The sequence below is a fragment of the Trachemys scripta genome, chromosome 4 (genome assembly GCF_013100865.1).
Source record: "Trachemys scripta elegans isolate TJP31775 chromosome 4, CAS_Tse_1.0, whole genome shotgun sequence".
Taxonomy (NCBI): Eukaryota; Metazoa; Chordata; order Testudines; family Emydidae; genus Trachemys; species Trachemys scripta.
Window position 1 is genome coordinate 29530082 of NC_048301.1, and position 16804 is coordinate 29546885.

At 45.0% G+C, this 16804-nt stretch overlaps 1 protein-coding gene across 3 annotated transcripts in view; it reads left to right on the plus strand.

Moving 5' to 3' along the window:
• Positions 1–16804, plus strand: part of ITPK1 (inositol-tetrakisphosphate 1-kinase) — a 228671-nt gene that overhangs the window by 104359 nt on the left and 107508 nt on the right. For all 3 annotated transcript variants that reach the window (XM_034768065.1, XM_034768064.1, XM_034768066.1), the window contains exon 3: positions 12742–12867. In XM_034768065.1, the coding sequence (XP_034623956.1) occupies positions 12742–12867 (126 nt within the window). The remainder of the gene's footprint in view (positions 1–12741; positions 12868–16804) is intronic.

The following is a 16804-nucleotide window of genomic DNA, read 5'->3' on the forward strand; positions in this document are numbered from 1 at the left end:
GGCACAGAGGCCTGGGAGAGGGAACCCTGACTAAAAGGGACAGAGACTATTATAAACTCTCCAAGTAAAGAGGCTGGAGAGAAGACCCTGAGAAATAAGGGTAGAGACTGAGAAACTCTCCAGGCAAGGGGGCCTGGATGATAACCTGCTTAGACAGAGAACACAAGAAGGTGATGGGACCGTGTGTGAAGCAGGTCAGAGAATGCAGCAGTAGCAACTAGTAAAGAAAGAAGAATGTGGCTGATAATTGTAGGGTTCCTGGGTTGGGACCTGGAGTAGTGGACGGGCCCAGGTCCCCCATTGGCAAAGTGGCCAAAACCCTAAGAAGGGGGCAAGTTTTGTTTTGGAGACCGAGAAAGGGACTAGAGTTTAAACAGGCCCAGAGATTGGGCTGAAGACCTCAGAGAAGGCCAGCTGTTTGTTGGACTGTGTTATCCGGAAGGGGGTTCCTTCATGTGTCTGTCTTTAGACTATGTGTGACTTAGCTGAACAGCTGAGTCACTGAAGACCCGCCTGACGAAGGCAACCGCCAGCATGGAGCACCAGGAACAGAAAAAGGAAAGAGTGCAGGATTGCACCCCCGCTGACAGGAGGTGCTCATAAGAGCAGTGTGTGTCCTTCCCTCGTCCCCCCATCACAGGCAAGTAATAAACTGAGCACAAGTCCTGTGTAGGTGTCTATAGTGAAATCAAGTTACACAAACAGGACAGCATTTGGGAATGAAAGACCTGAAATGCTAAGGTCAGAACTTTCAATTGGTTACGCAGAGGAATAGGAGCCAGTGGAAGGGGTTTAAATAACTGAGTCAAGTGGAGATTGCCAAGAACCCAGACCAAAAACTTCAGTGCTGTTCTGAAAACCCAGCCTAAAGTTCTCCTTCATAACCTCTGTGTCACTTAATCACATTGCTTAGGAGACCATCTCTTGATGCTAACAGTCTCACCAGTTATTCCCTGTTTGGGGAGGGAAGATTATTGAGAAGGCTGTGGCAACACAGCTCTGGTCACAGTTCTGTTGGATTAATGGGGGCAGGATTGCTTCCTTATAAGGAGGAAGGTTAATCATTATTATTTACTTATATTACTGGAGTGCTGAGGAGCTCTAGTTAGGGGTTGAAGCTGAGAGTCCGGAGATCTTGGTTTTTTCCCCAGCTATAAAAGCTTGGGCAAGTCCCTAAGGGCTTGTATACACTGGCACTTTACAACGCTGCAACTTTCTCTCTCGGAGTGTGAAAAAACACCCCCTGAGTGCACCAAGATGGTGGAATAAAATCTGCCTAGGGATGGCCTGGCATGCAGTCATAGAATATCTGGGTTGGAAGGGACCACAGGAGGTCATCTAGTCCAACCCCCTGCTCAAAGCAGGACCAGTCCCCAACTAAATCATCCCAGCCAGGGCTTTGTCAAGCCTGACTTTAAAAACCTCTAAGGAAGGAGATTCCACCACCTCCCTAGGTAACCCATTCTAGTGCTTCACCACCCTCCTACTGAAAAAGTTTTTCCTAATATCCAACCTAAATCTCCCCTTGAGACTGCAATTTGAGACTATTACTCCTTGTTCTGTCATTGTCCTTGTTCAAGTCTTTTGGTTGACTTGAGTAGATCTGCTGACGTGCTTGTAGACATGAAGGTGCTTTACAGTTTTGTTTCTTTGGGACAGAGGAGGAACAGCTTCCAGTTCAAGTACGCAATTTTTTTCCCAGCAAGATAATTTGTTACTGGGATGGTGTTTGTATGGTGATCACGATAGAGGTAAGACATGAAAGAGCTAGCTTACATGTATGTTTTATGTCTAGATAGCCCAATGATGGGAGCAGACATGCAGCAGGTATCCTCTAGTGGTATGAATTAGTAGTACCTGTGCCCTAAGATAACTATGTATTTTGCTGCAGATTATCCTAACAGTGCTCTACTTCATCCCCAAAATTCCAGTAAATATTAAAAAGATGCCAGGTCCTATATTTTAGTTATTTGGACTGGATTTTGCTACTAGGTTATACTGCTTCTGGGATTTTTGGAACGCATCATGGATGGGGCTGTGTGTATTCTTCATGACTGCTATAAGGGTGCCACTTAAAACTAGACTGGGCAAAGCACTAGTACAGTGGTTCCTAAACTGGGGTTCATGAAACGTTACAGGGGGTTCTCGGGGAAAAAAATAACCAATGGCCGATCGAGCTGTCCCTAGGGATCCTGGGCAGCATGGGGCTAACAGCCCAGAGCCCTTGGACTTCTAAGCAGATCAAAGCAAACATATCTATCACACTGAGGAGATTTAAACTTCAAAACTCCTTATAAGAAATGGAAAGGGAGGTGGATATTTTTTGATGTTTTTAAAATTAAATGGGCAGCTAGTATTGTTTTTAAAATTTATTATGAACAATTTTAAGTTTTGTTCGTTTGCCTGGACTACTCAAGACCTGAATGCTTGTGTAGGAGGAACTCTTTGAGTTGGCTTCTTAAATGCCTTCATGCTGTTTCACATCTGATGTTCCTTGATGAAACATAGGAGCCTTGTCTTATAACAGGCTTATTCAAAGTGATGCAAGCTACGAACGTGAGATCTTGGAAGAGTGTTGCCGTTTTCATAATGTAATAAAAATACTGTAATAACTAATAATAACAAATAGTGCATAATAAACATGTCATAAAACAAATTTTATATTTCCAAGATCATTGCTTTTATAATTTATACTCAGGTAAAGGAGAAAATCCCTGGAAATATTCATTTTTAGGAGGGGGTTCACGAAACTTGACATTTTAGTGAAAGGGGTTCACAGGTTGTTAAAGTTTGGGAACCACTGCACTAGTAGAAAATGTACCATAGGGAGCAGTCCTGCATTAGTGCAAGAATAGGCTTGAGGTCCCAATAGGTCATCACTGTCTTGAATTTCCTTGAATCTATGAAAAGTGAAGCAGTGGTACTTTCAAGCTGCATTTCGTTCCCGTTGGGCGAGTTTCTTTTGATGGCTGGTGTGAGTGTTTTTATCAATGCAGAGATAGTCACTCCTCTAGTCAGGCAGTCGGGAAGTGGGAGGGTGTGGAGAGGAGGGGAAATCACCATACCATAGCAGATTTCCTTTCTCAGACCTCTTGCTGCTGCAGCAGAACTTTCATGGAGAATGGCACAAGTTAATTCGGCACCGTGGAAGGTGGTGAGGGGAGAGGAACAAAAAGAATCCTGTTGGTGAACTCTTCACTCCTTTTCCTTACAGTCTGCTGTGGCTTGGTTTGCGTTTGCCCTTTGCAGTAGGATCAGGCTGGTGCTCCTGTCACAAAGAGAGGTTTATATTCAACCAATTCTCACTCCCTGTCCTGTTCCCTCCATTATCAGCGGCAACAAGGGCTGAATAGTTGTTAGCTCTGCATGTGGAAGACAGAGCTTTTTGGCAGGGTTAGAGGGATGATGAGATGAGTCTTACTTATTTAAATGCTTTAAAGAGACATGAAGGAGTGTGTGTAGTACTAATTTAGATGAAATAAATGGGCCCAAAGAGTTAAAGTTGTTAACATAAGCCAGTCACGGTCCAACATTAAACACATTTAAATAAGTTTCGGCATACAGAGACCTCAGCCTGCTTAACACCATGGCAAACACAATTAAAAATTATTTTTAACCTTTTATTAAAGATACAGAAAAAAGCAGGAAAAATAGTTAAAACATTTGAAATGTTAAGTATGAAGTCTGGGTTTCATTTTAACACCCTGGTTCCCTTTCTGTGTAGCTGGAGAGAGTTTTTAGAAAGAACCCCACCCTACCTGATGGTCTTCGACTGTATTAAAGATAGTAATAACTGTCCTGTTGGGGGGAAAGAAAAGAAGTTAGATGAAATAGGCTGGAACTGTTGTTCAAGCCCTGTCTCGTCTAGAAAGCAAAACAAGACGAATACAGACCAGAAGGGAAAGAAAAGAACAGCAAAGATATTAAATGCAGCTTCTGTCTTTTGGTGTTGACTGCTACTTGCAGCTATGCTGCTGGAAAAACACGGGCATGGCAAATGGTCTTATTAGCCACTCTGAGAGCTTGCAACTTGTACTAGCATGGGGTTGCTTATGGCATTTGTTCTCAACTGCTTCTCTCTGATCCCAGACCTAGTGCAATGTTGCAAAGTATAAAACCTTGGCTGGGTAGGCCAGACTCTTATTAGACAGAAAGAAGGCAAAAGGAGAAGGATAGAAAAGAGAAGAAATAATGTGGAGAAGGAAAAGAAACACATGGTGTTTGGGGTGTGTATGTGTGACCAAGTCTGACATCCCAAGTGCTATTTGGGATTTAGCCAGAGTTGGTGAAGGTGCCCATGTCATCTGGGTCTCTCTCTTTCTTGCCTGGTCTGGTCAGGACATTTCCCAGGATCAGGGCAATAAACGCCTGTGGCGGGCCTGGCACCGCAGCGCTCCTTTGTGGCAGGGGTAGAATGGGGTGTCAGCGCCTCACCCCTCTCGAGTCCTTGTGCCTGCCTCTCTATGGGTGGCTGGTTACGGCCTCTTGGCCTTCTTCCCTACTATCACCCTGTCTGGCGCGGTAGCGCGGCCTAGCGGCTGGAATCCATACAATCCCCCTCACGAGTGGGTTAGTGTGGCCTAGCGGCCGGAGTCCATACAATCCCCCTCACGAGCGGGGGTGAGGTGGTAGGGGGACTCGGGCCCGCCCTCTCCACCGGGTCCCGACCAGGGCCCTGGTAGTGGCAAGCTCCCCTTGGCACTTGCTTGGCGGGGATCCGCCCGCAACACGCCGAGCGTCTATGCGGCTCTAACACCGTTAGCCTCTAAAGTTCCCCTGGGTCACTTCCTACCATGAATGCCAGGTCATCTGCTGCGGGGGGTCCTCCGGTCTGTTCTCCTGTGACGTCCTCCTTCGGGGTCTCAGGGAGTGTACCGGCTTGGCTGGCTCCTGGATCCTGGTGCACAGGCTCTCCTTCCTCAGGAGCTAGCAGCGTGCCTCCTTCTCCTCTGGTGGTCAGCCCAGACTGAGCTGTTCTGCAGGCTTTTATACCTGTTCTCCAGTTGGAGCATGCTCAGCGGAGCTTCCAGGGCGTGGCTTCCTCTGCTAGGAAAGGGGCCTATGGTACCAGTGTGGGACCACTCTGCCCTAGTCACTCCCCCTCCCCCTTAAGACAGCTGCCTGGGCCGGCTGACGCTTGACCGTTTCCTCCCCCTCCTCTTCCCCGACTCAGGAAAAGAAGTCCGCATTCCCATGAGCCTTTCACGGCCAGTGTAACACGTGGAAGGAGTAGGGTTGGAGGGACGAGTACCACTGCATGATTCATGTATTCATGTCCTTCATGCTATTAATCCATCTGAGGGTTGCTCAGGTGTTACCAAGGAGAAAGGGTTCCCTAAAAGGTAGTACCTCAGTGCCTCGACCGCCCATTTAACCGCCAGGGCCTCCTGCTCTATGGTGGAATACGGGGTTTCTCGGGGGAACAGCTTTTGGCTTAGGTACAAGACGAGGTGTTCTTCTCCCCCCACCTCCTGCGTCAGTACGGCTCCCAGCCCTACCTCTGAGGCATCGGTCTGGAGGATAAAGGGCCATGTTGCGCAGCCTCAAGCTGCACCCAGATGGTGGGGTAGGGCTTCCCATCCCTGTGAATAAACTGCAGGCGTATGGGGACCCCGGGGGCGGGGAGGCCTGGGCTCTACCAGCCCTGCCCGGATGACTGTCTGGCTACATCCCGAGTCCACCAAGGCCCGGCTAGACATCCCATCCACTCTCACTGGTATGATGATCTTCCCCGGCTCCCATGTCCGGGCACGATGACTAGCGGCCCGAACCTGCCCATAATTACAATCCATGTATGGGCACTCCCTGCGGAAGTGCCCTATCTGTCCACACTCATAACACCAGTCCCGCTTCCCTTCTTCGGTCAGGGTATGGTGGGGGCTGCTCTGCCTTCCTGGCGCGTCGTCTTGGCTCCATATGAGGTTTGCCTCGGGTGTCCCGGATGGTTGGGCATACTGACGGGGGCCTCCCCCGTCCACCTTATAGGCACCCCAAGCCGGGTTTAGGTTCCGTTTGCCCAAGTCCCCCCTTTTGGGGCTGGCCTTCTGTTCTCCCTCTGCTGCCAGGTAATCCTCCATTAGGGAGGTCGCCTCCATGAGGGTCTTCGGGCGGTGTCTCTGCACCCACTCCCTCCCCCTGGTGGGAAGGGTCTGCAGGAACTGCTCTAGGGCCATAGTCTTGGCTACTTGAACGCTTGTCCGTCATTTTGGTTCTAGCCACCTCCAACAGAGGTCGTGGATTCGCTGGGCCACGGCTCGTGGTCTGGCTCCCGGCGCATACTGTTCTCTGCGGAGTCGCTGGCAGTAAGTTTTGGGGCTGATGCCCGTTTGGTCTAAGACAGCAGCCTTGACCTTAGAATAGTCCAGTGCCTCCTGCAGATTGAGGTTACGATAAGCGGCTTGTGCCGGGCCTGTTAGGTAGGGGGCTAGAATAGTGGTCCAATGTGTGGGGGGCCATTGTACGGCGGTCACAACCTGCTCAAAAGTCACAAGAAAGGCCCCGGGATCATCCCCCGGCCCCATCTTTGCAAGGCGCACCGGTAGTCCTCCAAGCCCATCACTGGCGCTGCCCCCTTCCGTGCCTAGGGGAGGACTTGGTGCCTGTTCTATCAGCGTTGCCATCTGCTGAAATAGTCGCTCCTGGTTGGCTTGTTGTTGAGCCGTCAGCTCCCGAATCAGCTGTTGCTGTTGCTCTTGCTGCTGCACCGCTTGCAACTGCTGTTGTGCTGCTAACTGTTGGAGCAACTGTGCTTGCTGCTGTTGCACCGCCTGCTGCTGTTGGTTCTCCAGCAGCCATTTCAGAAGTTTCTCAGGTTCCATCTTGGATGTCTGGGTCCTTGTTTCAAGCCCTGATCGCTGCCCGCATTTTCCACCAGATGTGGCGGGCCTGGCACCGCAGCGCTCCTTTGTGGCAGGGGTAGGATGTAGTGTTGGCGCCTCGCCACTCTCGAGTCCTTGCGCCTGCCTCTCTGCGGGTGGCCAGTTATGGCCTCTTGGCCTTCTTCCCTACTATCACCCCTGTCTGGCGGGGTGGTGCGGCCTAGCGGCCGGAGTCCATACAATCCCCCTCACGAGCAGGGTAGCGTGGCCTAGCAGCCGGAGTCCATACAATCTCCTTCACGAGCGGGGTAGTGTGTGCTAGGAAAGAAGGGTTAACCCCTGCGGTACCAGTGCGGAGCCACTCTGCCCCATCACAACGCCCAACAGAATCATGGTAGAACCTGGAGTCCCAGAAGATGGTGGGGGTGGCAGCCATGAGAGTGAAGCTTGCTCCTTCCTTTTCTGTTTTTCATTTAGCCAGCATCTAATTCCCCTCCCCCCCAAGTCTCTCTTTAAGTATTCCAAAAGGGGGTGATGGGTGGAATAGCCCATCCTCTCATTATTTTATTCACCAGTTAGGCTTAATTTCTGACAAACCAGTTTTGGTCCATTAATTTCCAGTCCCACACTTCTCTTGTTTGCCAGGCAAGATCTGAACATATTCCTTGAATGATATCAGTCGGACTCTTTGTTTGGATTAATTTAATCTTTGTCTCCCTTTTGCATCTTTTCCCATTAATATTTGTCACAGGAGATTGTGACGCTTTTTGAATTTTCACTCCTTACAGTTGAGCTCACCATAATGTAAAATTGTGAGCCCAATTATTAGAAGTGTGTGTGTGTGTGCGCGCTTGTGCGCGCTTTCTCTCCCCAACCCCCGGGTGATTAAAAAGGACCAGTCTGTGGTCAACCACATAAGCTAATATCTTCCTCATAGATTTCCTACAGGAAGTTTCTCTACCCTTGCCCTCCAATGTAGTGACTCTTATTATTAATGTCACTTGGTGGCAACTGGAGCTCACTTTGTGACTTCTGGGTGATATTTGTTTTCCCAGCTAATGGAGGTTTATGGGCTGTCACTGTCACACGCATGCATGGCTCAGAGGGGAGTACATGGGAAACTTTAGAACTAAGTTATGCTTGTGACTGGACCCCAGAGACACCAAGGTCTGAACTCCGGGATCCTTCTGGGTGGAGTGAGACACCACTAAGTGCTGAGCCAATCTGCTTGTTATGTTTTAGTCTCTCTGAATTACCTGTGTTATTCCAAAGCTGCTATATCTTAAATTAGAGTCACTCCCAGACATTGCTGTCAGGAAAGAGCCTTTTCATACATATATAAAATACAATCCTGGCTGAGTTTTCTTTGCAAATAAAATCACTAAGTGTCTCCTTGGCAGATAAGCTATAGTAGATCTTTGGCATCTGTTTCTTTTATTTCTGACAATGGATTCTGTAGCATCTTCAGCTAAGGGGAAAGAGTGAGACTGGATTTTGCAAGTGACTTCTATCTGTTCCCCTCTCCCTCCAATCTGTTTAAAGGTTTTCAAAGGCTGTTTTCTCCAGAGCTGGCGGATTCTACTGTGCGCACCAACATGCCAGTTTTCAGCTCCTTGAAGACTTGCAATGTACAAATGAAACCCATAGCTCATTACTGTTTTTGATGACTCACATCACTGTTGCACACCAAGGCTAAACAGTGTAAAGCAAAAGGGTGCATTTATGTCAAAGGGATCATAAAACAAAGGGCAATAAAAGATGCAAAGTAGAAATTTGCCGAGGAGGGGAGAAAGGCGGCTAACAATCTGAAAGCCTGGATTCAGTGGACTTTGATAGGCTGAATTCCCAAACCTGAAATGAATTCCAAACGTTTCTGGGTCAGCGCAGACCTAATTGAATAAGCGTACAGTAGAACTGCATTGGGAATACCATATACAGCCTCTGGAACTGAGAAACAAAGGGCTGGTGATGTACTTCCTGGCTCAAGCTGGTGATGTACTTCCTGTTCAGAGGAAGGAGCATTCTGTGCCAGAGAACATCTACATTACCAGCAGAGAGTTTGGATTCTGCACTTTTGGAAATCTTAGTGGGTATAGCCTGTCCCAGTCCCCCATCCCGTGGAGTGGAAAGTGAAATGGAGAAAACCCTTCTTTGCCTTAGAACAAATTTAGTGTTTGTCCGTTTCTCTAGCATCCAGGAGAACATCAAAAGTGCCACAGAGGTTGTCACGAAGGACCATTCTGATACCTTCTTAATCAGAGAGGTCAGAGCTACAGTCTTGATCTCCACTACTCCTCTTCCCTCCTCCCATTTTCCAAGCATGAAAGATTCACCCATAGCACACAGGCTTTCCCTGCTCAGGATAGACTGTCATTGGGTAAAGGTCACAATCTCGGATTCTGTCACCACTAGATGTCAGGTCAAATTAGAAGAGTTTTTGCATCTAAAGATTTGGAGAGAGAGGTTTCAACAATGGGTGTGTTAATCGGTTTATACAGAGAATCATTTTAGGGGGAAGATGAGAGTAAGGAATGGGGGTAGACTGAGGTGGGGAGCAATGACCAGAAAAGTCACAAGGACAGAAGTGCACAAGGTCTGTCCACCGTTAAGAGAACAGAATGGTATTAAGACTTCATTTGATTCAAATGATAATCCAAACTATTTCCAAAGACGAGCATTAAGCAACAAATCCAATTGAGCCTCACTGTGAAACACAGTATATTGTAGCATGTACCAGGAACATTTAAAAACATTTGAAACAAAACTAGATTTTTAAACATTTAGAAAAATAGCATTTCTTCTTTTGCTAAAACTTGCATTTGCCGTTGAGGTGTCTTTTGAGTGACCAGATCCAGATTTTCACTCGGATGTGATTTTATTTTTAAACACAGCATGTGGGGTTGCAGGCAGGGCCAATAGAAATTAATGGAATTTTACCAGACATTTGTATTGTCCACAGAATACAGAAAAATCACCAACGTTCTGCAGAAAAAAATTAAATTCTGTTTATTGGAAATTAACTCCCTATGCTTGCCTGTCCCCTCCGCCCCTCCAGTAGCTGCTATTATTGTGTGCTAAGGGAGACCTCTAGCTTAAGGTCTGGTTTATGCTGAAGGACCAAGGTTCCTAATGTAAGTTCGGCGTGCATGTGGTTTATCTCTAGTACTTATTGCTTTCTTCAACACGTGTATTTGTAACACCTTGGAAGCATAGTCATGGTATTTTGCATTTTGCTACATCTTAGCAGCTTACACTCTGCATGTCCCTCATTCCTCTGTCATTCGTTTACCTAATTTTGCTTGTTGGATGAAGCAATCAAGTGAAATTGACATATTCTAATAAGATCCCCTCCATCAAATGGAGGCAAATGGGCTGCTGTTGCAACCTAAACATTTTCACGCTGATGATGGTAAACATTTTCTCTCACTTTCGTTGCCATGGCATTGCTTCTACTTGAAAATAAACCTTTGGATGATCACGTCAAATGCAAGGAACAGTTGGAGAAGGATACTGAAAGGAACAGGAAGAAGGAGGGTTCAGATTCCAGCTGACAAGCATTAACTTGTTATTTCTCTCAGCAGAGACCATCAGAAATTTTATGTTAGCCTTTGTCTGACTTGTGACTGGAGCTGATATTCCTCTTGAAAAGGCTTCATTTTTCAAGGACTTTTTTATGCCAATATACAAAGGAAGGTGGAACTCTTCCAAATCCTGAACAGTTTAGAAATGTTTACCTTCCATGGCTCTCACTAGAAGACAGAGAATTTATTTTTTCAGTCTGATCCTCAGGTCCACATAATATTGGATAAAACTACAGATTGTGTGGTTGAAATGTACTTGCTATCCCTTCATCCTTAAAGAACCAGTTAAAGCAACCTAGTAAGCACTGAATTTCTGGACTGAGTAAACTATTAGAATGTTGAATTTGGTATTCTTTGTTCATGGAGGAAGAAATTCAGATTGCTCCTTGATGGGTATGTGTCCTAATGCCATCTGTCTGACTTGTGTATAATATGTGGTTTGTTTCCATTCTGAAAACATACCCATCTTTATTTGACAACACAAATAACTCTCATACAGAAAGCGTTTTGCCCGATGACACTGTGCTCAACATGCATGTGTGAGCCTTACAGGCTCATTTCTATTCTTGGGTCATGGCTAGTCCTTACTGATGGGGAAGATTGTCTTTTCATTTTCTGAGTTTGTCACTACAGTTCCAACTGCAAGGACAATAGAAATGTAGAGAACTAACCAGCCTGGCCCACTTGTATGCTTCTTGCTTACAGTCTTCCTAGCTAGATGATCTGAAGATGGATTGGTTTAGATTTCTGCACCTCTTCAGGGATTAGGGATTTCAGACCTAATTGAACAGACCCTTTTCTGTTGCCTTTTTTATGTAAGAGATGATAGGCTGCTGTGGAAAGTGTCAATCTGGAACTGGATGTTTTGTCTTGTCTTGTCTTTTCTTTCCTTTCCTTAGTAATTGAAGATCTAGACTCAAAGCACCTGCTGCTTTTGGAGAGAAGCATAGCTACTCATTCAGCATGGATCCTGGACTAAGTAGTATTTCATATAATTTGGACCCTGATCCTGCAAACAGTTGTGTGTGCTTAACTTTACTGCTGTTCCTAGTCCCACTGAAACCAACAGCAGTATTCACAGTAGGAAGGTTAAGCATGCATGTGTGTGCAGGATCACGGCTGTGAATGGAACTCAAACCCATCCACAGTTAAAACTCTGCAAGCACCTGGCTATTAAAATCTTCCATCTTGTGCATGTTCATTCTGGTATGTTTCAGACGCTTGGTGGACAAACCAGGGAACAGCAGAACCTACGTTAGATGCCTCAACAGGAGATGTGCAGGGAGCTCTTTGTTGTATGAAGATCCTTAGGGACTTTCCAAGGTCCACCTCTCTAGACCACCTTAAATCTTTCTTATTTTATAAATCTGTTGTACGTTGCTGTACGTGGCATCTTATAAACAGACTTGGCCCTGTCCTGTAGAGATTACAGTTGTGTGTTCCAAGAGAACATTAATGATATATGCGTGTGTCTGAAGAGTAGGCTTGCTTTCAGTTTATTGTGCACACATCTTTTGATCCTGCTTTTATTTTTCCTTTTTAAAATCAGTTCTGTTTGTGGTTTTACAAGCTGAAGTTGTTTCATGTGCTTAAATACAACGGCACTGGTAGAAAGAGATTGCACAAGCCACTATCTTTTGACATGTGACTAACTTGTCAATATTGATAACCTGGCATCGTTGTTAGAACATGAGACTGTCTAGATGTTTATGCTGAATGAAATTTTCCAATCCCCTAAATGACTTAGACGCTGAAGTCGCATAGACACTTTTGAAAATTCTACCCAAGATGCTCATCACAAAGTTGCTAACCTGAATGCTGCTCCTTGTGGTTATTCAGCAAAGACCAAAACACCACATGGTGAACACGTTTTTTTTAAACGTATCAATAAATATCATTGACTTGTTTCTTAAATATATGTCCGGTGGCACAAGCGAATCTGGGGGAGGGATTTGAATGAGGAGAGGATACGTGCTGGTGCCCTAGCTCAGAAAGGGCCAGGTGAAGCTCTACAAGATCTTTGGACGAAAGGTGCCTCGTAGTGGTTTGGGTGCTGATGCTTGATATTGGATATAACCTGTTACTACAGAAACCTCTATGCAAAGTTTGACTTTTCAGCTGCCCAGCGAATAGGTACTTTCTATGCATTTTTAATGGATGAGATTAAAGCAACACCCCAGTACATTTGGAGTTCAGTGCCAAGAGTGATGCCCAGAGCAACACCTCACACTTTGGGGAAATACTTTGACACTGAGAACTGAAAAGGGAATGGTGGGGGGATAAAGAATTTGATTGTGGGTGTCTTAATAAGTGGGTTTTTTTTGTTTTTTTAAATCCTCCAGCTTGACCTTACCAAACCAATAGAAGATCAGGGCCCATTGGACGTGATCATACATAAACTGACAGATGTCATCCTTGAAGCAGACCAAAATGACAGCCAGTCGTTGGAGTTGGTTTACAGGTTCCAGGTGAGTGTCATTTTTCACAGCCCTTGTGCGCTTAAGGTGGAGGCACAAAGCAGAGCAGGAGGCTCGGCTCCTACTGTTGCCAGTTTAATCCTTTTCCATGGAGTAGGGACACGTGACTAAACCAGCTCCCTGTGCGCTGCTGCTCACCTACTGAGAGCTCTGGGAAAGGTGGCTTTATTGAGCTAGACTGGATGCCATAGCCCTGGGTAGATTTTACATTGTGGAGGAAAGCAATGCAATGCCCAGTTCACCCTAGCGTCCTCCTGTCATCATCCTAGAAACATTGCTACTATCTCTAAAGAGGAGTAGGTGTCTGTAGGGTTTTCCCCAGATCCCTGAAGACAGCCTTGGGCCAAAGATACGTAACTAAACAATTTAAAATATTTTTTTCGTGTGCCAGATTTCTCCCACTTCAGAAGGGTGCATAGAAATCCTTAGTTGGCTTGTCCTCAAGCTTTTCCTATCGAGGAAGCCCTTGCTCTCTCTATCCCCCTAGATTTATGATTCACGCAAAGCAGAGCCGTTGTGAATTTTTCTGTAGTGTTCTGTCTCCGGTTGAGGAGACACTTTTATTTATTTCTCCCCGGGAAGTTTACAGTATAGGTCAGATATGCAGGAAAGCCATGCAGACATGTTAGTGATGAAAATAGTATCCAGAGAGCAGGTTTTTCCAAAGATCTCCTCCCATCAGTAATGGGAATGCTGATGAGTTCAGAGCTTTAAAAGGAATTGTTTCTAGCTGGTGACTTTGAGCAATGATGCATGTTTCTCTTTCAAAGAGAGAGGCAACGTTCAACACAGCATCACAAGAAATTGCTGTGTATGCTGTTGACATCAGCTTTAAAAACCACAAAGCACAAAACTTTGGCAGCTTTGGACTCCTAGGAAAGGGTGTTCTTTCTGCTCTGCTTAATGAGTTACAAAATCTTCCCCCTTCTCCTGCCTTGGTCAAACTCTTAGGCGAAATAACAAGTTTGATTTGCAGGGATAGCCCCTCTAGTTCTGATTTGTTGAGGAGAAGACGAATATTTATCACAGACTAAGAGAGATGTCCATTACCTTTTGCACTTGGAAATTGTGGGAGTTACTGAGAAAAGATTTGGAGGTGGGGGAGATTTCAAATGCCTCTCCCTGGCACCCATACAGCACTTGACTTTCTCAAATATCAGCTAACTAATTAATCCTCACAACACTTGTGTGAGGGAAGTATTATCCCCACTCTGGAGATGGGGAAACTAAGGCCTAGACATATCTGGGGGGAGGGATAGCTCAGTGGTTTGAGCATTGGCCTACTAAACCCAGGGTTGTGAGTTCAATCCTTGAGGGGGCCAGTTGGGGATCTGGGGCAAAATCAGTACTTGGCCCTGCTAGTGAAGGCAGGGGGATGGACTCAATGACCTTTCAAGATCACTTCCAGTTCTAGGAGGTGGGATATCTCCATTAATTATTATCATCACTGGACAAAAGCTTATGCTCAAGGTGGAGCATGCTGGAGAGTCAGCAGGTTGATGCATGGACTCAGCAATCCATTGCTGAGATTAAGGAGTTGCAAAATACAGGGTTTGGGTTTCTCTTCCTCCCCAGCATATACACAGGCAACCTCAAATTGCAGACCCAGAAGTTCAGCCAAAAGACAACTGCCCAAAGATAACTAATTAATTGTTGAAAATTCTAGCTGTTAGAAAAGACAGAGCATGTGTACCTTTGTGATTCCTAAGGGAAAGGGAAGATCAGAGAGGTTTCCAGCATTAGACACTAGCAGAGATCTTCATCAGCTGCTGTGGAATCCAAAGGAAAGAGAAAATACATGAAACTAAGCAGTTTTTATTTATACATCTACACGAGTGTATGTATGTATATAAAATATGGAGAGATTTCGATGCATTATTTGTTCACTTCACTGATTTTTTTTTTTAATCATATATAACAAATACTGTAGTTTAGATTTATACCTAATTTCCTGTGGAGAAAAATAGTGGTTGACCATGATATTAAACTGAGTTACTGTCTTGCAGCTCCTGGTTCCCACATTTCCGCTGCTGAGACTGTATCACTAATACAAACTATTCTTTTTGGGGACCACCAAGATGAAAGTCAGTTAAATAAGGGAAACCCATTCCAATTAGTATCTGAAATCCAGGTTCTTTTATTCCTAAACCAGAACTCTTAATTGATGTTCTTGTGCACAAGAAGGTTGTTCTTTGTTCAATGAGCTCAGCGTATTTAATAGCTCTTAAATAAATAAGACAGTTTCTAATTGTTGGGTTTTGGAAGGAAGGGCACCATGATTATAAATATGGGAGAATCTTTTCTTAAAGCTGGTGTTTAAATACCAAGATGAAGGATCCAGTATCAAATAAACAACACAAAGGAATATGCACTCTGTCCTTAATGTGGAGACTGAGAAGTTAATGGGGTGCTATCTTGTATATGTGGCTTGCATGTTGCGAAGCTGGAGTTGGGATGAAGTGATATCCTCAAGTTGAAGTCCTTGCTTTAGTTGATTTGTTATATGCTTTGTGGTATTTTTAACATCATTCTATTGTATCTTATTACCTTGTTTTTACCACTGGAATAATTAAAAAGAAAAAAAATCCCTCTCCAGCCCCTGCTGCCATTGACCATATAAATGTTTTGTTAGGAAAGTGTCAGTGGACGTGATATGACTCATCTGTTGAGAATACATTTCATCTCCGGTCATTTCCAGAATATAAACTATGGGTTCATACTTTAGCTCCATGACCAGTTCCTTGCTACCTCTTGATCTCATTACTTGACCACAGCTCCTCAGTTATCCTGCTCCGTGAGTTCTCTACTCCCTTGTTAGCCACCCTTTCCAATGCCCACCTTGCTAAAGAAGATAGCACAAAGTGCACTATCTTCACTAGCGACGGGAGCGGACATCCAGTGGGTGCGCTGAAAAGTCATCACCTATTACTGTGTTAAAGCACATTAGGCTGGAAACCTGACTCCTGGTGTTAGAGCTAAATTGCTTTTTGGTTTATGTTTTAATGACTGATTTACATGTTGCTCAGACTACACTACAGCCTTTGCTGTGCTGACAACCTGTCTGTATATGCAAGCTAGATTACTTTGCGGATAGTTTAACAAATTAGGGCTTAGCGTACTGTTTTAAATAATTTAATGTTTATTCATGGTACAGCTAAGAACCAACAGGTATATTGCTCCTGTCCTAGTATGGTAAGTGGGGATATATATACTCGGTAGTGTCAGATCTGTTTGCAGAACTGCCTGACTTCAGCTACGTAGTAGCTACGAGATGATTGCATTCAGAGCCTGTGTTCTGCTGATGTATGCTACTGGGGCCTTCCATTTATATATCTGCAATCAGCTGCGTATTATACATGTGAATACCATATGGTCTCTTTATTTCATTCCTAAATTACTAAATTGTCCAATTATGTTCTTGAGCAAAGTTCTCAGCTCAGAACTGTGCATCTGTGTGAGGGAGATTTTTCTCCCTCTCCTTTGACTCCTCTTCTCCGGGATGTGTTTGAACCATTAATTATCCAGGACTTGTGATCATTCCGATGTACTCAGTATTAAATATCTCATAGCCTAATTAAGTCCCTCTTTGTAAAACCTGGGAGCAACTCACTATGAACTGTTCAAATGAATCCCATGAACAAGGTGTATTGTTCCCTGAGGTTATTCTACAGCACTTGATATCCGTACATATGGGATTCTAGTCACCCAGCATTTTACTTCTCCTTGGTGGACCACATGATCTCAAAATCTCTCTAGAGGTTGGGAAAAACAGAAGAGACCTTTGTTGGTTGTTTGTTGGTTTACATCTCTCCCAGCCTACCCTTACCCCATACGTGCTGCTAAGCATTTCTTTGGAGGTTGCAGTCTCTCTTATTGACTTGGTCTTAACCTCATGCACAATGTAAAGTAATGGGTCATCCATCAAATC